Genomic DNA, 24,508 nt, shown 5'->3' with positions numbered 1-24,508 from the left:
CGTTTTTGGCTTCACCTTTGTTCACTCACTGGGTGGGGTGATGCGCTGCCCTCCACCAATATGGCCGCCGCTGGCTTCACTCCATTTGTCTAACATGGCTGCTCGGCCCTCTATGAAGATGGCCGCCGCTGGCTTCACTCCATTTGTCTAACATGGCCGCTCGGCCCTCTACCAAGATGGCCGCCACTGGCTTCACTCCATTTGTCTAACATGGCTGCTCGGCCCTCTATCAAGATGGCCACCACAGTCTGGTTCCTGGGATGGGGGGATTGTCCTATGAGGAGAGATTGAGTAGACTAGGCCTGTATTCTCTAGAGTTTAGAAGAATGAGGTTTAATTCCATTAAAACATACAAGATTCTGAGGGGGATTGACAGGGTAGATGCTGAGAGGCTGTTTCCCCCTGGCTGGAGAGTCTCGAACCAGGGGTCTCAGGATAAGGGGTCGGCCATTGAGGACTGAAATGAGGAGGAATTTCTTCACTCAGAGGGCGGTGAATCTTTGGAATTCTCTGCCCCAGAGGGTTGTGGAGGCTCAGTCATTGAGTATATGCATGAAACACAGAAGGTTAGTATGCAGGTACAGCAGGTGATCAGGAAGGCCAATGGAATCTTGGCTTTTATTGCAAGGGGATGGAGTATAAAAGCAGGGAAGTCTTGCTTCAGTTATACAGGGTACTGGTGAGGTCACACCTGGAATACTGCGTACAGTTTTGGTTTCCATATTTAAGAAAAGATATACTTGCTCTCGAGGCAGTTCAGAGAAGGTTCACTCGGTTGATTCCGGAGATGAGGGGGTTGACTTATGAGGAAAGGTTGAGTAGGTTGGGCCTCCACTCATTGGAATTCAGAAGAATGAGAGGCGATCTTATCGAAACATATAAGATTGTGAGGGGACTTGATCAGGTGGATGCGGTGAGGATGTTTCCACTGTTGGGTGAGACTAGAACTAGGGGGCATAATCTTAGAATAAAGGGCTGCCATTTTAGAACTGAGATGAGGAGAAACTTCTTCATTCAGAGGGTAGTAAATCTATGGAATTTGCTACCTCAGAGAGCTGTGGAAGCTGCGACATTAAATAAATTTAAAACGGAGATAGACAGTTTCCTAGCTGATAAGGGAATTAGGGGTTACGGGGAGAGGGCAGGGAAGTGGACGTGAGTCTAGGTTCGGATCAGCCATGATCCTATTGAATGGTGGAGCAGGCCCGAGGGGCTGTATGGCCTACTCCTGCTCCTACTTCTTATGTTCTTATGTTCTAAATTTCTTCACTCAGAAGGTGGTGAATCTTTGGAATTCTCTGCCCCAGAGAGCTGTGGAGACTCAAGTCGTTGAGTATATTCAAGACTGAGATCGATAGATTTTTGAATGTTAAGGGAATCAAGGGCTATGGGGATAGTGCAGGAAAGTGGAGAATAGGTAGAAGATCAGCCATGATCTTATTGAATGGCAGAGTAGGCTTGATGGGCCAAATGGCCTACTCCTGCTCCTATTTCTTATGTTCTTATTAAAAGACTGTGGATGCTGGGATAATTGGTGCTTTCAAGAGTGAGATCGATACATTTTTGTTAAGTGAGGATATCAAGGGATATGGAGCTAAGGCTGTTATGTTAATTTAAATTGTGGTGGTATACAATTCTGATACTGTTGATGGCCACAGGGCTTCATGGATGCCCAGTTTTGAGCTACTAGATCTATCCCAGAGGTAAAAAGCCAGCTGCACCACCCAGTTACTCCAGAATGTTTTTGACAGGTAGAAGGTGATACAGCTCGCACACTAAACTGCTTTTCCCATTTACCCATGTTGAATAAGAACTGCGTTTTTTTTAAGTAGTACTGTAGTTCTATTTCTATGAATCCATTTTATATTTTGCAAATTGATAAAAAGTAAATAATGACAAAATCACAGGTATGAGCAGCTTAAATCAAATTGATGCTGATCCATAACAAAAAAAAAATGACTTACCGATCACTGAGATTTTTCTGGAACATTGGATGTTGGTGTCAATAGAAATATCTTGTAAATTTGGCTATAGGTTGTCATTATATATGCCAAAAAGGAATTTTAATGTCGCCAAGAGCAGATCTGTGTATAAGTCTTGAGTAATCGTATTTAGCTCTGTTTGTCAGAATCTGAACTGAATGGAATAGCTTTGGTATGCAATCATTTGTACTGCAGGGGTGTTTTGATACAAAGTGCAGTAGAAAGGGATCAGGCTAACATACTTTTTGTTTTATTTCACTGTATAGAGCAAGTTGGTGCTCTGGATGCTCAGAATATCACTTCTGTTTCATGTGGAGAGATGCATACACTTGCACTAAATGATAGCGGTCAAGTGTTTGCTTGGGGCCTTGCCAAAGATGGTCAGTTGGGTTTGGCTGTCACAGAAGAAAGTGTTCGAGTTCCCAGGTAAGCTGTCTGATACACTTCTATTTAAAGTTTTAGATGATTTTATTTAAAAAATATGTAGTACATAGTGCATTAATTCAAACTGTCCCTTTACTAACGACATAATGTTCTTAAGTGGTACAGATTAAAGTTTTTTTTAAATAAAGGGAATTTTCAAAATAACCACTTGATTTAAAGTTTGCTAACTTCCTGTTCCCATCTACACAACTTACTTTGCCACCTAACTTGGTGTAATCAACAAACTTGGATATACAACTCTCTATTAATTCATCTAAGTAATTGATATACATGGTCCAAAACTAATGCCCCAGTATAGATCCCTGGGGAACATCACTTGTCACATCCCACCAATCAGAAACAGCTTACCCCAGTTTGCTGTGGTCAATTCATTTCTCATTCCTTCAAAGTTTGTTTTTTAAAACCTAATATCAAATTGAATCGTATTATGATCACTATTCGCAAGATGTTCCTTTATAGCCAGATTGTTAAATAATTCTGGTTTGTTACTCATTAAATCTAATATGGCCTTATCCCTTGTCGGTTCTAAACCATATTGTTCCAGAAAACTGTCCTGAATACATTCTATAAGTTCATTGCCTTTACTACTTGAGCTATTCTGGTTTTCCTAGGCTACGTGAAAATTAATAATTCCCATTATAACCACGTTATTTCGGCTACATGCATCCCTGATCTCTGTATTTATACATTCGCCCCCACTACATCACTACTGTCAGCAGATCTGTAGACATTTCCCACCAGAGTCTCGTATCCTTTACTGTTCCTTCGTTCTACCCACACTGTTTCCAGTGCTTGTTCACTCTGACTAAAGTCCTTTCTTTTCACTTCTATAATTGTCTTTTATCATTATTGCTACTCCTCCTTTCCCAATTTTCCTGTCCTTTCTAAAGATCCTATTACTTGGAATATTTAGCTCGCAACCATGCCCGGCTTGCAGCCAGGTCTCTGTAATGGCTACTACATCATATCCTTTCAGCTGAATTTGTTGCAGCATCGCGGTGAATGGTTGGGGGAGTGATGTTTGACAGCACAGACAGCCAGGGTGTTAGGGTCGACTTGAGGGTTTCAGTGATGCACTGCATTGCATTGTTCAGTTGGACATCAACAAATCGATTTGTGGCTACGGAGTACAGAAGGACAATCGCTGATGTCCATAGTGCTGATGCTTCCCAACTTGAGTTTGCCAGTTACAAACATACGGACAGGTAAAGATCATCTGGCCCATCGAGCCTGTCCCACACAATTGCGATACTTTGTGTATCACAACATATATACTCCACCCCATCCAAAACCATGTGATCTCCTGGGAGAGGCAAAAAACCCAGGCCAATTTGGGGGCGGGGGGGGGGGGGCGGGGGTAGAATCTGGGATATTCCTCTCCGACCCATCTAGGCAATCGAAACTAGTCCAGGAGATCAGTGGTCCTGAATTCCCTGCAGTACCTATCTTCTGTAAGAGGTGATCTCAGCCCCAGCCAGAAACAGGTACAGGTCTCGTTTGAAGGAATTCAGCGAGTCCACGTCCACCGCACGAGACGGCAGCCTGTTCAGAGGTCCACTATTCTCTGGGAAAAGAACCACCACCTGACATCTAACTTAGATCTAGCCTTGTACAACTTAAATTTGTGAACCCGGTCCTCCCTAACCTATTTACTTGGACCAGGTTGACCCTTGTCTTTGTCTTAGCTACCTTCTTCAAGTGGCCGTGGAAAGTTAGAGTGCGGTCCAGCTTCACCCCGAGATAGGTCGGAGTGGGGTCATGTCACATAGTGTTGCTGCAGAAGGTCACTTTTTTAGGATGTGCTTAGCGTTCCAGTTAACAAGATGGAATGCAGTGACTTTTTTGTGGGGGTCTGGCTTGAGCCTCCATTTCTGGAAATATTCCTCCATTGTGTTTAGGACCCCTTTCAAGGTGGACTCGCTGTCATTGAAGGTGGCTGCCTGTGCTGCCAGGGCAAGGTCATCCGCATATGCAAATTTGCGCAACTTCGTTGGTGGGATGTCCAGCGAATCGTGGAAAATGAACTTCTCCCCATCCACCAGGATCTGAACAATGTCCCTCAACACCTGAAGTTGCGCACGCCCTTTTGGACCCGCGCACGCCCTTTTGGACCCACACACTTAACCTCTGACAATGCAACTTCAACCCTGATGATGCTTGGAAAGCCGAATGGAGTCCACAAGAAGTCACAAATAAACACCTCGTGAAAGACCCGACGTGACAGATCCTAGGTTTCGATCTTCCGCAAAGCTTTTAGGCAACCCTAAACCGCATCCGCACAAAACCATGGCAGATGCGGATACTTGATGCACAAATGGAGAATTAAAATCTCTACAGTGTGCGACTGTGGTTACCCAGAACAGACCATGGAACATATAACGACTCAGTGCCCAATTCGCAAATACGGAGGAGGCATCACAGCAATACATTCTGCTACCCCTGATGCAATTATCTGGCTTAACCACCTAAATGTAAAATTATAGTTGTTGTTCTACATCTACATCAGCCATACGTAATAGTAGTAGTTGAATTTGTGTTTTTAACTCATTTGTTTTAATTCTTATGCTACATGCTTTTGTGTACGTATCTCTTATTTTTATAACTGCCCCCACCTTGCCTATGTGCCTTGATGGGTAATCAAAGGTTAGGTTTTTAAAAAAAATAATTTGACTTCAGTCTTATTTATATCGTTTTAGGAATATAAAGACTTTAGTACAGATAACGCAGGTGGCCTGTGGTTATCATCATTCTCTTGCTTTGTCGAAAGGTAAGAAAACATTTTGGCAATGCTTTACCTTGAACACCTCAATGTGGAAATACTTTGTCAAATTTTTATTTGCTGATTAGTAGAAACCACTTGAGTTATGTTTCTCCCTTGTGTTCCATCCTGTGTACCAACTGTAGCTGAGGGAGTGGGTACCCATATGCTGCAAGACCTGCACCAAAGCTGATCTGAATCTACTGGGATCTGTGCAAGAGTAAATTCATGATCCATATATCAATTTGTCCCTCCTTTTCATAGTGTCATCTACTGGATTTTCATGGATTTTAGAACAGTGGGCATATTTCTAAAACAAAAGTAAAATACTGCAGATGCTGGAAATCTGAAATAAAAACAGAAAATGATGGAAATGCTCAGCAGATCAGGCAGTATCTGTGGAGAAAGAAACAGAGTTAATGGCCTGGATATTAACAGGGGTGGGTTACGTAGGCACAGGGTGGAGTTTCAGAAGGGAAACCCTGCATCCTGTGGAGTTTTATACTTGTGTCTTTTGTGCTTGACAGGTTCCCTGCCCGGAAGTCAGCTTGATTGACAGGCTTGGCTTCAGCCGGGCGGGGAGGACTCCAGAGCAGGCTGCAGGAGCAGGTATCTCCGACACGGGTGTGGGGTGGGTGTTCGATTCTCAACACTGGGGGGGTTTGGATCCCCGACCCTTGGGGTGGGGTGGGGGGTCCTACCCTGGGGATCTTTGTGTGGAGGTGGGGGGCTGATGGTGGGGGGAGTTTGGAAGGCTGGGAGGAAGCACTCCTGCAACTCCTGGTGCACAAGCAGTGCTGTAAAGGCATTTACCTCCCCCCCCACCCCCCCCCCCCCCCCCCCCCCCCACCAAAAGCTGTCCTTGCTTCCCTTCAGCTACCGGCTTTCCCGAGGCCTGGGAAACCTGGCCGACAGGTTAAATCAGAGGCTGCCGTCCTCATTAAAATAGTTAAATTGCCACCCGCCTCCTGGGAGCGGGTTGGCTGCCCACCCCTTGTCCTGCCTCTGTTAAACCTGGGGCCGAGTTTCAGATTAAAATTTTTTAAATATCTGACCCAACCACAGCCACCTGTTTTTGGGTGTTAAAATTCAGCCCAACGTTTCAGGTCGATGACCTTTCATCAGAACTGGAAGGTGTTAAAGATTAACATCTATAAGCACATACAGAGCCAAGAAAAAAGGTGGGGGGAATAAAGAACAATGGGGAAGGTCTGTGATAGGGTGGAGGGCAGGAGTCATTAAATGACAAAAGAGATGATGGTGCAAAGCAAAGGAGGGTGGTAATAGGACAAGTAAAGAAACAAAAGATGGGTCCAGAGGGAGTGTAAATGGTTACAAGAGAATAGCAGAGGAGAGGGAAGCATTGAAAATCTGGCAAAGAGGATAAGGCTCCCATAACCTGGGATTGTGGTGGAGATAGGACATCTTTCTATTTTAGGTTTTGTACAGTTTCTTCAAAGCAGTTCCTAAATACAGGAAACTCTTTTTTATCCGGCACCGACGGGACCGGAGTGGTGCCGGTTTATCATAAAGTCCGGATTATAGGGAGGTATAGTTAAAAGGTACGAGAGCTCAGTACACAGCAACAAATCCAGGCTTCCCTGTTGCTTAGCAACAGGTGCAAGAACCCCGGCCACAGACCAAGCGTCCCTGTTGCTTAGCAACAAGTGCAGGAACCCCGATTACACAGCCACAGATCCAGGAACGGCCACTAATATGAAGTAAAACTTACCTGAACCTACTCCTGAATTTTGCCGGTTAACAGAGATTTCTGGTTATTTAGGTGCTGGTAAATCGAGAGTTTCCTGTAGTACTGTATATAGCATTAAAACTGTTATTTTTAAAGAATATAATTAAAAAGAATGTGAGAATATTGGAATTAGAACTTATTTTTAGATGATAAATTATTGTTCCTTATTTACGATCCATTTAATAAAATTGGTTGGTTGTCCAAATTAAACGCATAACAGTTTTTCTAAATGGATTCCAATACATTCTGCTTATGAAAACCACATTTTGGGAAAAATAATATAGCTACTTCACATATTTTCATCAGGGTGCAAGTATACAGTGAGCAATTAGGTAGTACACAATTTTTAAGTTTGTTGCATACATTTCTCTTCAAACAACTAAAACAATAAAAAACATCTAGCATTCAGGTGATCATTCCAGACGGCAATGTTAATACTGCTCTTATTAGTGGCAGACCAGAAATGTAAACCAGTTGGCTCTGCTGCCTCCTTCGTGATGTGCATTGCGAAAAGATGTGGTTTATGCATGTGTTTCCGGAGACAGAACTGACCCGAATGGTAATAGAAACCATTTTGGAGGCTATGCTGTCTGCCTGCTTGCAGCACACCATATAGGCAGTTTAAATAGATTGTGTTTTCTGGCCTATATGGATCTATACTGACCATTGAGAAAAGTGCTGTAGCTAGTAGCTTTGCTCAGTCCTGCATTGTTGAGAACTTATTGTCTGGCACAGCATATTGAATTTCTGCACTGTCAGGTTACCAATAGCTATTTAATTACAAGACACTACAACTGGAAATCACTTAACAATGTTTGAGATTTTGAAAATACATGGCAATGTTGCAGCTTTGCTTAACTAAAGTGTGTGCTTCAGGAGGAAAGTATGTATATTATGTATCATATTTGTTCAGTTTATTTGATTTTTGTCTTAATTTTTTGCAAACTGTCTTTCAGGAAGTCAAATTTTCTCATGGGGACAGAATAAGAATGGGCAACTGGGATTAGGTCGAGATATTGGAAACCAGCCATCACCGCAACCTGTTAGATCTTTAAATGGTGTTCCTTTTGTGCAGATTGCAGCAGGTGGAGCACACAGCTTTGCACTCTCACTCTCGGGGGCTGTCTTTGGTTGGGGATGCAACAAATTTGGCCAACTTGGCCTGAATGATGAAGCTGGTGAGTAGTCAGAAACCTGCAATATCTTGTTTAAACCATTTAAGAGCAGCAGATAAAAATAAAGCAGTGAAAAGCCAGAAAGTTATTGAATTTTTGTTACAGTTTGTTGAAGTATAACTGGTTACTTGAGAGAGTGCTGATGAGCCCTCTGTTTTCGATTTTTTTTCTCTCCTTGCTTTAGATTTTTTGGCTTTTGTATTTTAGATTGCTCTCTCAGGTGAGTGCCAGTTTCTTATTGCCTCGAGTGCATCTTCATTTGGCCTGATACCTAGATGTGTTTTTATTGCATGTCCAGGATAAGAAATAGATTTGGGATTTTTTTTAAATGGAATCTTTCTTAAAGAAGTCTCAGAATGTCACAACACCAGATCTTGTTTTAGGCTTTAACATAGAAACATTGAAGATAGGAGCAGGAGTAGGCCATTCGGCCCCTCGAGCCTGCTCCGCCATTCAGTACGATCATAGTTGATCATCCAAATTCAGTACCCTGTCCCTGCCTTCTCCCCATATCCCTTGATTCCCTTAGCCTTAAGAAATATATCTAACTCCTTGAATATATTTAATGAATTGGCCTCAACTGTCTTCTGTGGTAGAGAATTCCACAGGTTCACCACTCTCTGGGTGAAGAAATTCCTCCTCATCTATGTCCTAAATGGCTTACCCCTTATCCTTAGACTGTAACCTCTGGATCTGGACTCCCCCGCCATCGGGAACAGCCTTCCTGCATCTAGTCTGTGTAGTCCTGTTAGAATTTTATAAGTTTCAATGAGATCCCCTCTCATTCTTCTAAACTCTAGCGAATATAAGCCTAATCAATCCAATCTCTCTTCATACGTCATTCCTGCCATCCCAGGTATCAGTCTGGTGCATCTTCGCTGCACTCTCTCCATGGCAAGAACACCCTTCCTCAGATAAGGCGACCAAAACTGCACACAATACTCAAGATGTGGTCTCACCAAGGCCCTGTACAACTGCAGCAAGACATCCTTGCTCCTGTACTCGAATCCATTTGCCTTCTTAACCGCCTGCTGCACCTGCATGCTTACCTTCAGCGACTGGTGCACAAGGACACCCAGGTCTCGTTGCACTTCACCTTCTCCCAATCTATTGCCGTTCAGATAATAATCTGCCTTCCTGTTTTTGCTACCAAAGTGGATAACCTCGCATTTATCCACATTATACTGCATCTGCCAAATCGTCTAACCTGTCCGAATCGTACTGGAGTTTCTCTGCATCCTCCTCTCAGCACACACGCCCACCCAGCTTTGTGTCATCTGCAAACTTGGAGATATTGGCCCAGAAATTCGGCTCTCCACGGGTGAGTATGCACGGGGTACTCACCCGTAGACCCAATGGAAGTGCCGGTTTCCTGCGTATGCACTGCGCATGCGCGGAAAACCAGCACTTCCGTTCCTCTGAACGAAGGGGTTCAGAGGTCGAATGCGTGCGCGGGAGAGGCTGCGCGTGCGCATCGAACTTCGTTTTTTTTTACAGGTTTTCCCGGGAGGGTAAGCCTGCAGAAGTTAGAAATGTAAAAAGCAGGCATAAGGCCTGTTTTTTACAAGGTAAGTGGTGACTTAATTAAAATTAAAACATTTTTTCCACAGGTTTATTATTTTTAAATACTTTAAAGCAAGGTAAGTTTATTTTTAGCCCTGTTAGAAAATAAAATTATTTTTTTCAAAAATTTTAATTATTGTTTAAAATAGTTATTTCATGTAATTTATAGTTTATTTAAAAAATGTGATTAAAAAAAAATTATTTGAAGATTCAGTGTTGTTTTGGGGCCGTAGTATTTATAAGTCTTGACAGCACTTCCTGTCAGACTTATGAATGGAGCATTCCCTGCTCCGATTGGCTCCCCATGGCCCACGTGATCCCAGGGGACGCATCGAACTAACTGCGCCCCTGGGTTACGCAGGCACTGCGCGCCGGCAGCTGGACCAGGCCCCAGATCGCAATTCCACGGGGGCCCACAGCTCAACGGCTGGCGCGCAAGGTAAGTGCACATCGGGGGCTTGCACCCGCGGGAAGCCCCCGACCCGAATTTCTGGGCCATTACATCTAGTTCCCTCACCTAGATCATTAATATATATTGTGAATACAGGAAACTTTGTGATATCCGAGACCGGTGTGTTGCCGATCTATCAAAACTGCCGGACATACAAAGTTAATGTTGAAGCATACGGAGGTTTTCATCTCCGTATCTGACAGCAAACACTGTTGCTTAGCAACAGTTTCTAAAGAGTCGGCTGCAGCTGCAAGCGTCTCTAGCTGAAGCTGTTGCTATAGCGACAGACCTTGCAGTGCCTGACTGGGGAAAAAAAAAAGAACGAGAACTAAAAAAACTTATACAAAACGGCTCCTGATTTTTGCCGTTAGATCGAGTATTCCGGACATACAACCTCCGGATAAACCAAAGTTTCCTGTAACTGGGGTCCTAGCACCGATCCCTGCGGTACCCCACTAGTCACTGCCTTCCACTCGGAAAAAGACCCATTTATTCCAACTCTTTGCTTCCTGTATGCCAACCACTGCACGCTAGTCTCTTATGCGGGACCTTATCGAAAGCCTTCGGAAAGTCCAAATACACCACATCCACTGGTTCTCCCTTATCTATTCTACCGGTTACATCCTCAAAAAATTCCAGTAGATTAGTCAAGCATGATTTACCTTTTGTAAATCCATGTTGACTTTGTCCGATCCTGTCACTGTTTTCCAAGTGCTCTGCTATTACATCTTTTACAATGGACTCTAGCATTTTCCCCACTACTAATTTCAGGCTTACCGGTCTATAATTCCCCGTTTTTTCTTTACCACCTTTTTTAAATAGTGGGGTTACATTAGCTACCCTCCAATCCATGGGAACTGTTCCAGAGTCTATAGAATTTTGGAAGATGACCAGCAATGCATCTACTATGTCTAGGGCCACTTTATTAAGTACCCTAGGATGTAGATTATCAGGCCCTAGGGATATTTTGGCCTTAAATCCCATCAATTTCCCTAACACCGTTTCCCTACAAATACTGATTTCATTCAGTTCCTCCCTCTCATTAGACCCTATGTTCCACGACATCTCACACAGAATCACACACAATCCCCACAGTGCAGATAGAGGCCATTTCGGCCCATCGAGCCTGCACCGACACATATCCCACCCTATCCCCGTAACCCCACATATTTTAATCCCCCTAACACTAATGGTCAATTTATCATGGCCAATCAACCTAACCCGCACATCTTTGGACTGTGGGAGGAAACCGGAGCACCCGGAGGAAACCCACGCAAACATGGGGAGAATGTCTGTGTGGAGTTTGCACAGTCACCCGAGGCCGGATCCGAACCCGGGTCCCTGGCGCTGTGAGGCAACAGTGCTAACCACTATGCCACCGTCTAGGAGTTTATTTGTGTCCTCCTTTGTGAAGACAGAACCAAAGTATGTATTTAATTGGTCTGCCATGTCTTTGTTCCTCATTATAAATTCCCCTGATTCTGACTGCAAGGGACCTACGCTTGACTTTACCAATCTTTTTCTCTTCACATATCTACAGAAGCTTTTACAGTCAGTTTTTATGTTCCCTGCAAGCTTACTCTCATACTCTATTTTCCCCCTCTTAATTAATCCCTTTGTCCTCCTTTGCTGAATCCTAAACTGCTCCCAATCCTCAGGTTTGCTGCTTTTTCTGGCCAATTTATATGTCCTCTCCTTGGATCTTATGCTATCCCTAATTTCCCTTGTTAGCCAATGTTGAGTCACCTTTCTTGTATTATTTTCATGCCAAACAGGGATGAACAAATTCTGTAGTTCATCCATGCGATCTTTAAATGTTTGCCATTGCCTATTCACCGTCAACCCTTTAAGTAACATTCCCCAATCCATCCTAGCCAACTCATGCCTCATACCATCGTAGTTTCCTTTATTTAAATTCATTACCCAAGTCTCTGAATCAACTACTTCACTCTCCATCTTAATGAAGAATTCTATCATATTATGATCGCTCCTCCCAAAGAGGCCTCGCACAACAAGATTGCTAATTAACCCTTTCTCATTACATAATACCCAGTCTAAGATGGCCTAATCTCCAGTTGGTTCCTCGACATGTTGGTCCAGGAAACCATCCCGTATACACTCTAGAAATTCCTCTTCCACAGTATTGTTACTAATTTGGTTAGACCAATCTATATGTAGATTAAAGTCACCCATGATAACTGCTGTGCCCTTATTGCACGCATCTCTAATTTCCCGTTTAATGCCATCCCCAACCTCAGCATTACTGTTTGGGGGTCTGTATACAACTCCCACTAACGTTTTCTGCCCCTTGGTGTTTCTCAGCTCTACCCATACAGATTCCACATCATCAGAGCTAATATCCTTCCTTACTATTGTGTTAATCTCCTCTTTAACCAACAATGCTACCCCACCACCTTTTCCTTTTTGCCTGTCCTTCCTGAATATTGAATACCCCTGGACGTTGAATTCCCAGCCTTGGTCACCCTGGAGCCATGTCTCCGTAATCCCAATTATATCATATCCGTTTACATCTATTTGCGCAGCTAATTCATCCACCTTATTACGAATGCTCCTTGCATTAAAACACAAAGCCTTCAGGCTTGTTTTTTTAACACTCTTAGACTTTTTAGAATTATTGTTTACTGCGGCCATGTTTGATTTACACCCTTGATTTCTCTGACTTCCACTTTTGCTTTTCTCCTTCCTGTCTTTTGCTTCTATCCTTGCTTCCCTTTCTTCTGTCTCCCTGCACAGGTTCCCAACCCCCTGCCATTTTAGTTTAAACCCTCCCCAACAGCACTAGCAAACACTCCCCCTAGGACATTGGTCCCGGTCCTGCCCAGGTGCAAACCGTCCAGTTCATTGAACAATAGATAAACAAGTGAATAAGTAACAATAAAGTGTATTTTTTAACAACATAAATGTTCGACTAATCTAACTACTCTGAAGGAAAATAATTAATGGATAAAAAATTATTCTTGTATTTTTACCACCTACTGGAGCTAGCTGGCTTGTGCTAGTCTCGAAGGTAATAATTATTACCGGGCTTGTGGATTTGATTAACCTACTGTTAAATTGAAAAGGAGCTGACAGTCAGAGACATGACCTACAAATCGCAAAGTAGCTTTGTGCTTGAATTATATGGCTTGGTTCCTCTTTCAAGCCAGCAGCCCAAAGACATCCAAACAGCGTTTGTTCTGGCAGGGATATGATTTGAGTGCATCAGGATTTTAACTCTGTAGGTTAGAGGAGCCACCATCAAGCTAAAACAAAAGTGTTTGGAAAAGCAGAGACCAGCTACATTTCACCTAAAGGTCTGTGTAATTTATGTCCTAATGTGTGAGAGATTTGTTTTTACATATATTATCAGATTTTTGATTAAATCTTTTGAAATCATAATTGTCTACAACAGAACTCTTCTGTGCTGTTCAAAGCTTCTTATTTAGCTTAAATTTTAATCCCAGACAGATATGCTCCTGCCCTGTTGAAATCTCTAAGAACACAGAAGATTGTCTATGTGTGCTGTGGTGAAGATCACACTGCTGCTCTTACAAAGGTAGTGATCAGGTTTTTTGCTCTGTGATGCAAGTGGAAGGGATTGCACATGCTTCAATAAATTGCAGGGTGATGTGTGCTATGAGTTTCCTGCTTCATAGCCCAGCTACCAAACTCGCCATCGGCTTTCCGCAGGAGTATCAAAATGCTTGTGTGGATTTGCTATTTCTCGCGGTGTGGGCAACACCGATTGGAAAACCAATGGATAGTAATGGAATTTGTAGATCAAAAAAGTAGTTAAGACTTTACATCACTGTCACTTACTTCCCATCTCCTGATACCCTTCATTGTCCCCTCCCATCGTTTCCCAATTGGCACACTTTGCCATTACCCAAACACCCTCTTAACAGCCTTCTATCTTCACCACCTGAACACCATCATCTCGCATCCACTGCTCACATCTCGTTTACCTTCATCTCTAATATACTTCTGCACCCCCGATCAAGTAACCCCAATGCTCTGTCCTGTCAACAATCCCCTCGCCCACGTTCTCCGCCTATCCTCCTTGATCACCTGGTATTGGATACAAGGTCAGTGAGATCAAAGTATTGGTTATCGATCAACCTCATCTGATTTGGCTTACTGACTGAACAGTTCTTGGGCTTACCCAAGGTACCTTCTGAAAGTAGTATCTTGTTTTCATTTGCATCAAGAGCTAATTATCTTTTGTTTCTGTCACCAGCCAGAGTTACCGCATTGATTCCACTATGTTTGTCTCCAGAGAGCCCTGGCTTCTTACGTTGATTGCACGAAACCTTTTTCCATATAGCTTGCCAGCTACGGTACTTAAAAGACTTGCCAAAATAGTACATGGAACGCTTGCTCCACTGTTTCCATTTTTTCAGTAGGAAATCTTTGGGCAGAATTAAGTCGTTCAACTTGTTTTGTAGGGTCCTTTTTGTAGGAGGATGCTTGTTAAACAAATTGACACCGTGTGTGTGCATGCTGCATAGGAGCAGGGCATGTTCTGTCAGAATGTCTTAAAGGGATTTCTCTTGTGATGCTTTTGTCTCTTCGCTCCCCTGCATGACAATTAACACACCTACTATTGTTGGTATCCAGTGTTGTGTGGAGGATTCTTTCAGTTTTGAAATAACAAGCTTAAAGATAAAAGCAATGGGAGATGAGCGTACAGGTCAGGCCAAGGTAAGGAATAAGGATAATGTAAACGGTCAGGGAGCAAATACAGTTATAGAACAGAAGTGTAAAAAGACTGCTAAAGATAAAGTGAGAGATACTACTAATAAAACCAAATTACATTGCCTGTACAGCAATATACACAGCATCCTAAAACGGGGGAATGGAAGCAATAATTTGTAGTGAGGAACCAGATATAGTACGTACAACTGAAAGATGGCAACTTAAAGAACAGGACTAGCAATTAAATATTGCAAGCTTTAACATATTTAGAAAGGAAAGGGAAAGAAGAAGTGGGGGTGGAGTGGCTGTACTAATTAGAGATAATGTAAAGGCAGTAGAAAAAAACATAACTAACAAAGATAGAAACATTTGGTTTGAGATAAAAGTTAAGGGATTGATCAACCTACAAGGGTATTGTACAGAACACCTAATAGTGGAAGGAAGGTGGAGGAAGAAATATGTAGTAAATAAATGAAATTAGTAAAAGAAAGAATAATAACTGTGGGAGATTTCAACTAACCCCAAATAAACTGGCAAGAAGAGGTAAGTGAAAGGGAAAAGGAAATGGAGTTTTTACAATGTGTACAGGACTCCTTTCTTACCCAGTATGTAAGAAGGCCAACAAGAGAGGACTCACTGCTGGATCTTGTAATGGGAAATGAACCAGAGCAGATAAGACAAGTAGGCATAGGGGAAGATCTAGGCAATAACAATCACAATATAATGAGGTTTAAGATAACAATTGAGAAGAACCTAAGTAAGACAAAGACCAAAGTAATAGATTGGAAAAAGCAGATTTCGAGGGGATGAGAATGAAACTAGGGAAAATAATATTAGCAAACAAAGAGATAGAACAGCAGTGGGAATTATTTAAAACAGTGATCAGTAGAGTCCAGGAGAAATATATTCCACTAAAAATGATTAAACTAGCCAATAAAGGCATCAAGTCAAAATTGAAAATAAAGAAAAAGGCATACAAAGTATTTAGGCAACAAAGGGGAGGATGACAAAAGGGAATACTAAGAGGTTAGGAAAGAAGTCAGAAAACAATGAGGAAGCCAAAGCGGAAATACAAAATTAAAATATCAAGGAATATAAAAAGAAATTGTAAAGTATTCTACAGACACATGAATAACAAAAGAAAAGTTAGGATAGGGATAAGGCCACTAAGGGATGCACAAGATAAACTTGTAGCTAATGGCATAAATATTAGAAAAGAACGTAAGAAATAGGAGCAGGAGGAGGCTACATGGCCCTTTCAGCCTGCTCCGCCATTCAATAAGATCATGGCTGATCTTCTATCTCAACTCCGCTTGCCCGCATTATCCCCATCTCTTGATGCCTTTAATATCCAAAAATCTATCGATCTCTGTTTTGAATATACTTAATGACTGAGCACCCATATTTGAACAATTACTTTGCCCTGGTATTTAGGGAGTTAGGAGGTAAATTAAAAAATAGGACCTCAAAGGTAGCAAGCTCAGGATTGCTACCAGTGCCACGTGCTAGTCATAGTAGAAATAGAAGGATATTTCAGATGAATATGTGGCTAGAGGAATGGTGCAAGGGGGAGGGATTCAAATTCCTGAGACATTGGAACTGGTTCTGGGGGAGGTGGGACCAGTACAAACTGGACGGTTTGCACCTGGGCAGGACCGGGACCGATGTCCTAGGGGGAGTGTTTGCTAGTGCTGTTGGGGAGGGTTTAAACTAAAATGGCAGGGGGTTGGGAACCTGTGCAGGGAGACAGAGGAAAGGGGAGCAAGGACAGAAGCAAAAGACAGGAAGGAGAAAAGCAAAAGTGGCAGGCAGAGAAGTGAAGGGTTTAAATCAAACATGGCCACAGTAAATAATAGTTCTAAAAGGTCTAAGAGTGTTAAAAAACAAGCCTTGAGGCTTTGTGTCTTAATGCGAGGAGCATTCCTAATAAGGTGGATGAATTAGCTGCGCAAATAGATGTAAATGGATATGATATGATTGGGATTACGGAAACATGGCTCCAGGGTGACCAAGGCTGGGACCGCAACATCCAGGGGTATTCAACATTCAAGAAAGACAGGCAAAAAGGAAAAGGAGGTGGGGTAGTATTGCTGGTTAAAGAGGAGATTAACACAATAGTAAGGAAGGATATTAGCTCTGATGATGTGGAATCTGTATGGGTAGAGCTGAGAAATACCAAGGGGCAGAAAACGTTAGTGGGAGTTGTATACAGACCCCCTGATACACTATCAATTCCTCATAAAAGACAGAGAGTTAATTAATAGGCTTTTATTAGCAAAGAACAGAGCATGCCTCTCGTGGTAGCCTGGTATCCAAAAGGGCAGGGGACTGCAGAGCAGTCACCTTTATACCCGGGCATGTGGGCGGAGTCAGCTGAGGCATGCAAAGACACAACAGTGTGCAACAAGAGCAACTACAACAACAACAATAACAACAGTGGTTTACCACATTCACCCCTTGTTTAAAATTGAGTCCGGCGGGGTGAAGTGTACTAAAAGTTCGTGTAAACTAAAAGTTTGTGTAATTAAGTCTATCAGGTGGCCTTGTATGCCGTCCTGATCGTCGTAGCAGCGGCGGTAATGGTGCAGCATCCAACGCCGAACCTGGCGTCTCGTTGAGAGGTTGTGTAGTCAATGGCGGGTCCTGGGGCTGCGGCATGCCGTCTACAGGGGTCGGGGTGTGGGTAGTGGTGGGTGGCGATGGTGGTGTCTCAGGGGCACCCGAAGGTGCGAGGTCTCGTGTGGAGACTGTGTCCTCCCGCCCGTCCGGGTATGCTACGTAAGCAACCTGGGGGTAGGCGTGGGTAGTGGTGGGTGGCGAAGGAAGTGTTTCGGGAGCACCCGAAGGTGCGAGGTCTCGTATAGAGACTGTGTCCTCCCGCCCGTCCGGGTACACCACGTAAGCGTACTGAGGGTTGGCGTGGAGGAGGCTCACCCTCTCGACCGGGGGGTCCGTCTTATGGGACCTCGCATGCTTCCGCAGTAGGACGGGTCCTGGAGAAGTCAGCCATGTCGGTAACGAGATCCCCGATGTGGACTTCCTGGGGAAGGAGAACATTCTCTCGTGAGGGGTGGCATTGGTGGCTGTACAAAGCAGTGACCGAATGGAATGGAGCGCCGCAGGGAGGACCTCCTGCCAGCGAGAGGTCGGAAGGCCCTTAGATTTCAAGTTTAGAAGGACTGCCTTCCAGACCGTCGCATTCTCTCGTTCCACCTGGCCATTCCCCCGGGGGTTGTAGCTGGTGGTCCTGCTTGTAGCAATACTTCTCGCGAGCAGGTACTGACACAGTTCGTCGCTCATAAAGGATGAGCCCCTGTCGCTATGAATATAGCTAGGGAAACCGAACAAGGCGAAGAGGCCATTCAGACATTTAATGACCGTGGTACTGGTCATGTCTGAGCAAGGGATGGCAAACGGGAAACGGGAGTACTCGTCAATTATATTGAGGAAGTACACATTGCGGTCGGAGGAGGGGAGGGGCCCTTTAAAATCGCCGCTCAGCCGCTCAAAGGGGTGCGTGGCTTTGATCAGGCTTGCCCTGTCTGGCCTAGAAAAATGCGGTTTGCACTCGGCACAGATTTGGCAGTTCCTGGTCAAGGTCCTGACCTCCTCGATGGAGTAGGGCAGGTTACGGGATTTGATGAAGTGAAAAAACCTGGTGACCCCCGGGTGGCAGAGATCATTGTGGAGGGTCTTCAGTCTATCAACCTGCGCATTGGCGCATGTACCACGTGATAGGGCATCTGGGGGCTCATTGAGTTTCCCGGGCCGGTACAAGATATCGTAATTGTAGGTGGAGAGTTCGATTCTCCACCTCAAGATCTTGTCATTCTTGATTTTGCCCCTCTGCTTATTATTAAACATAAAAGCTACTGAACGCTGGTCAGTGAGCAGGGTAAATCGTTTTCCGGCCAGGTAATGCCTCCAATGTCGCACCGCTTCCACAATGGCCTGGGCCTCCTTTTCGACAGAGGAGTGTTGAATCTCGGGGCCCTGGAGGGTCCTTGAGAAAAAGGCCACGGGTCTCCCCGCCTGGTTAAGGGTTGCAGCTAGGGCGAAGTCGGATGCGTTGCTCTCCACTTGGAAAGGGATGGACTCATCCACTGCGTGCATTGTGGCCTTCGCAATATCTCTTTTTATGAGAGTGAAGGCTGCACATGCCTCTGCTGTCAGAGGGAAGGAGGCGGACTTGATGAGGGGTCTGGCTTTGTCCGCATAGTTGGGCACCCACTGAGCATAGTACAAGAAAAACCCTAGGCATCTCTTCAGTGCTTTTTGGCAGTGGGGGAGGGGGAGCTCCATAAGGGGGCGCATCCTGTCGGGGTCGGGGCCGATGACTCCGTTCTCCACTACACAGCCAAGAATGGCAAGGCGCGTGGTACGAAACATACATTTGTCCTTGTATGTTAGATTCAGCCGCTGGGCTGTACGGAGGAATTTCTCTAGATTAACATCATGGTCCTGCTGGTCGTGGCCGCAGATGGTGACGTCGTCTAGATAGGGGAAAGTGGCCTGGAGCGCGTTCTGGTCAACCATCCGGTCCATCTCCCGTTGGCAGACTGAAACCCCGTTGGTGACGCCGAAGGGAACTCTGAGGAAGTGGTAGAGACGACCGTCATCTTCAAAAGCCGTGTACTGGCGGTCCTCAGCCCTGATGGGGAGCTGTTGGTATGCCGACTTCAGATCAATCGTCGAGAACACCCGATATTGTGCTATCTGATTGACCATGTCAGATATGCGGGGGAGTGGGTATGCATCCAACTGGGTGTAGCGATTGATCGTCTGGCTGTAGTCAATAACTAGGCGCTGTTTTCCGCCAGTCTTCACTACCACCACTTGTGCTCGCCATGGGCTGGTGCTACTCTCAATAATCCCTTCCTTCAGGAGTCTCGCTACCTCGGATTTAATGAAGCTCCTATCCCCGGCACTGTAACGCCTGCTTTTGGTAGCGATGGGCTTACAGTCGCGGGTGAGGTTAGCGAACAAGGAGGGGGGGGGGGACTTTAAGGGTGGAGAGGCTGCAAATGGTGCGCGGCGGGCGATTTAAAAACTGCTGGCTGCAGACTGTGAGTGGGGGGAGGGGTCCGTCGTACGCTAATGTGACACTCAAGGTGGCACTGGAAATCCAACCCCAGTAGAACGGCAGCGCAGAGATGGGGCAGGACCAGAAGTTTCAAATTTTTGTATTCTGTGCCCCGTACTGAAAGGGTCACTACACAGTAGCCACCGACGTCCGCTGACTGGGCTTTGGAAGCCATAGAGATCCGATGGCGTGTCGGCAGGACCGGGAGAGAGTAACTGCGCACCGCGTCGGGGTGGATAAAGCTCTCCGTGCTCCCGCTGTCAAAAAGGCAGGTAGTGGCGCGGCCGTTTACCGTAATGTCCATCATGGACCTGGACAGTTGATGAGGGAGAGATTGGTCCAGCGTCACGGAGGCCAGCGTATGGTCAAGCGAGTCGACGTGATCGTCAGATGAGGCGGTGGTTGAGTCCGGGTCCCCCGTGATTGAGGTTGGCGAAGTCCAAGATGGCGGACAAAATGGCGACGCCCATGATCCCGATCCCCACGCGGCTGGGGGAGCCCAAGATGGCGGACAAGATGGCTGCCCCCACGGTTCGCATGCGGCGCTGCTGGCGTTAGCGGTTTTACCTTTGCAGGCGCTGACATAGTGTCCTTTCTTCCCGCAGCCGGAGCAGGTAGCGTTTCTCGCCGGGCAGCGTGCTCTGGGGTGTTTTGCCTGGCCACAAAAATAACATTTCTGTGCCTTGGACATCACAGCAGCAGTTGGAGGTGGCGGTCCCATGACCCAAGGTTGCGGCGTCCACAGTGCGGAGCGGTTAGGGGAGAAAGCGTCCATATTCCTGTGGGCCGCGTCGAGCGAGAGCGCGAGGGACACTGCCTTTCTCGGGTCCATTTCTCCCTTTTCCAACAGTCTCTGCCGGGAGTAGTCGGACCTTAGACCCGCAATGAAAGCATCTCGGATCAGTCCCTCCGTGTGTGCTGCGGCTGATACTTCTTTGCAATCGCAGCCTCGGCCGAGTATCCGTAGTGCCCGTAGGAAAGCCTCCACCGATTCCCCGGGCTGCTGTCTGCGGGATCTTAAGAGGTGCCTGGCATAGACCGTATTTACCGGGCGTGCGTATTGCCCTTTTAGCAGATCGATAGCCGCCGCGTAGGTCGTCGCGTCCTGGATTATTGTATAAACTTGGTGGCTCACCTTTGAGGTCAGGATTTCCAGCTTGTTTTCGTCCAGGGTCACAGTTGAGGCTTGCAGGTAAGCCTCGAAGCAACGCAGCCAATGTGCGAATTTGGTAGCCGAACCCGCTTCTTGGGGGTCTAGGTCCAGGCATGTTGGTCTGAGGGCTCGCAGCAGCTCCTGCTGCTCAGCGTTTGGCGCCGTGTGATGCAGCTCCTGCTGTTCAGTATTCGGACCGAGATTCGACATTTTGTTTTGCTAATAAAATTGATACACTATCAATTCCTCATAAAAGACAGAGAGTTAATTAATCGGCTTTTATTAGCAAAGAACAGAGCAGGCCTCTCGTGGTAGCCTGGTATCCAAAAGGGCAGGGGACTGCAGAGCAGTCACCTTTATACCTGGGCATGTGGGCGGAGTCAGCTGAGGCATGCAAAGACACAACAGTGTGCAACAAGAGCAACTACAACAACAACAGTAACAACAGTGGTTTACCACACCCCCAAACAGTAATGCCGAGGTTGAGGATGGTATTAAACGGGAAATTAGAGATGCGTGCAATAAGGGCACAGCAGTTATCATGGGTGACTTTAATCTACATATAGATTGGGCTAACCAAATTAGTAACAATACTGTGGAGGAGGAATTCCTGGAGTGTATACGGGATGGTTCCCTGGACCAATATGTCGAGGAACCAACTAGAGATCAGGCCATCTTAGACTGCGTATTATGTAATGAGAAAGGATTAATTAGCAATCTTGTGCAAGGCCCCTTGGGGCGGAGCGATCATAATATGATAGAATTCTTCATTAAGATGGAGAGTGAAGTAGTTGAATCAGAGACTAGGGTCCTGAATTTAAATAAAGGAAACTACGATGGTATGAGGCGCGAGTTGGGTAGGATGGATTGGGGAATGTTACTTTAAGGGTTGACGGTGAATAGGCAATGGCAAACATTTAAAGATCGCATGGATGAACTACAGAATTTGTTCATCCCTGTTTGGCATAAAAATAAAACAAAAAAGGTGACTCAACCGTGGCTAACCAGGGAAATTAGGGATAGCATGAGAGCCAAGGAGAGGACATATAAATTGGCCAGAAAAAGCAGCAAACCTGAGGATTGGGAGCAGTTTAGGATTCGGCAAAGGAGAACAAAGGAATTAATTAAGAGGGAGAATATAAAATATGAGAGTAAGCTTGCAGGGAACATAAAAACTGACTGTAAAAGCTTCTATAGATATGTGAAGAGAAAAAGATTGGCGAAGTCAAGCGTAGGCCCCTTGCAGTCAGAATCAGGGGAATTTATAATGGGGAACAAAGAAATGGCAGACCAATTAAATGCATACTTTGGTTCTGTCTTCACAAAGGAGGACACAAATAACCTCCCAGAGATGTCGTGGAACATAGGGTCTAATGAGAGGGAGGAACTGAATGAAATCAGTATTTGTAGGGAAATGGTGTTAAGGAAATTGACGGGATTAAAGGCCGATAGTAGATGCATTGCTGGTCATCTTCCAAAATTCAAAAGATTCTGGAACATTTCCCATGGATTGGAGGGTAGCTAATGTTACCCCACTATTCAAAAAAGGTGGTAGAGAAAAAACGGGGAATTATAGACCGGTAAGCCTGACTTTGGTAGTGGGGAAAATGCTAGAGTCCATTATAAAAGATGTAATAGCAGAGCACTTGGAAAACAGTGACAGGATCGGACAAAGTCAACATGGATTTACAAAAGGTAAATCGTGCTTGACTAATCTACTAGAATTTTTTGAGGATGTAACTGGTAGAATAGATAAGGGATAACCAGTGGATGTGGTGTAATTGGACTTTCAGAAGGCTTTCGATAAGGTCCCGCATAAGAGATTAGCGTGTAAAGTTAAAGTACATGGGATTGGGGGCAAGGTACTGACTTGGATAGAGAACTGGCTGGCAGACAGGAAGCAAAGAGTTGGAATAAACGGCTCTTTTTCCGAGTGGCAGACAGTGACTAGTGGGGTACCGCAGGTATCGGTTTCAAGTCCCCAGCTATTCACAATATATATTAATGATCTAGACGAGGGAACTAGATGTAATATCTCCAAGTTTGCAGACGACACAAAGCTGGGTGGGCGTGTGTGCTGTGAGGAGGATGCCAAGAAACTCCAGTATGATTTGGATAGGCTGGGTGATTGGCCAGATGTATGGCAGATGCAGTATAATGTGGATAAATGCGAGGTTATCCACTTGGTGGCAAAAACAGGAAGGCAGATTATTATCTGAATGGCAGTAGATTGGGAGAAGGGGAAGTGCAACGAGACCTGGGTGTCCTTGTGCACCAGTCGCTGAAGGTAAGCATGCAGGTGCAGCAGGCGGCTAAGAAGGCAAATGGCATGTTGGCCTTCGTAGCGAGAGGATTCGTGTACAGGAACAAGGATGTCTTGCCGCAGTTGTACAGGGCCTTGGTGAGACCACATCTTGAGTATTGTGTGCAGTTTTGGTCGCCTTATCTGAGGAAGGATGTTCTTGCCATGGAGGGAGTGCAATGAAGATTCACCAGACTGATACCTGGGATGGCAGGAATTATGTATGAGGAGAGATTGGGTTGATTGGGCTTATACTTGCTGGAGTTTAGAAGAACGAGAGGGGATCTCATTGAAACTTATAAAATTCTAACAGGACTGGATGGACTAGATGCAGGGAGGATGTTCCCGATGGCAGGGGAGTCTTGAACCAGGGGTCACTGTCTAAGCATAAGGGGTAAGCCATTTAGGACAGAGATGAGGAGGAATTTCTTCACCCAGAGAGTGGTGAACCTGTGGAATTCTCTACCACAGAAGGCAGTTGAGGCCAATTCATTAAATATATTCAAGAAGGAGTTAGATATATTTCTTAAGGCTAAAGGGATCAAGGGATATGGGTACTGAGTTTGGATGATCAGCCATGATCGCATTGAATGGCGGAGCAGGCTCGAGGGGCCGAATGGCCTACTCCTGCTCCTATCTTCTATGTTTCTATATTTACTGGGGAGACTAATAAAGTGGACGTGACATTAGAATAAGAGATCAAAATAGGTGTTAAAACATTTAAGGTAGGAAGGTGGGGGAGATAATTGCTAAACTAATCCAACTTAGAGAGTATAAAACCCCTGGTTTAATATCCGCACATATTAAAAGAAGCTGCGGAAGAGAGAGCTGCGGCACTATTACGTTGATATAGAAATTTACTAGCAAAGGGAATAGTGCCAGGGGACTGGTGTACAGCTGATGTTATACCTGTATATTTTAAAAGGGAGATAGAAGAAATACAGAGAGCTATATACCAGTATGTTTATCATTGGTGGTTGAATAAATAATGGAATCTTTACTGAAACATGCAATAGAAAAATATCTGGAAACCAAAAATATAACAAAGAATAGGCCGCACGGATTTCAAAAGGGGACATCATGCTTAACCAAACTTACTGAATTATTTGGAGAAATAACAGAAAGAGCAAACCAAGGTAATGCAGTAGACAC

The 24,508-nt window shown here is 44.9% G+C and overlaps 1 protein-coding gene across 1 annotated transcript in view; it reads left to right on the top strand.

The window, feature by feature from the left end:
• Window positions 1–24,508, top strand: part of herc4 (HECT and RLD domain containing E3 ubiquitin protein ligase 4) — a 189,553-nt gene that overhangs the window by 18,096 nt on the left and 146,949 nt on the right. The window contains exons 3-6 of the mRNA XM_085996146.1: window positions 2,249–2,408; window positions 5,123–5,193; window positions 7,891–8,112; window positions 13,588–13,679. Of these exons, the coding sequence (XP_085852272.1) occupies window positions 2,249–2,408; window positions 5,123–5,193; window positions 7,891–8,112; window positions 13,588–13,679 (545 nt within the window). The remainder of the gene's footprint in view (window positions 1–2,248; window positions 2,409–5,122; window positions 5,194–7,890; window positions 8,113–13,587; window positions 13,680–24,508) is intronic.

Source organism: Somniosus microcephalus, chromosome 8, assembly GCF_052327205.1.
Source record: "Somniosus microcephalus isolate GS21.2 chromosome 8, FLI_Smic_1.0, whole genome shotgun sequence".
Classification (NCBI taxonomy): Eukaryota; Metazoa; Chordata; class Chondrichthyes; order Squaliformes; family Somniosidae; genus Somniosus; species Somniosus microcephalus.
Note: the sequence above shows the minus strand (reverse complement) of the source record. Positions and strands in the feature narration are given on the sequence as shown.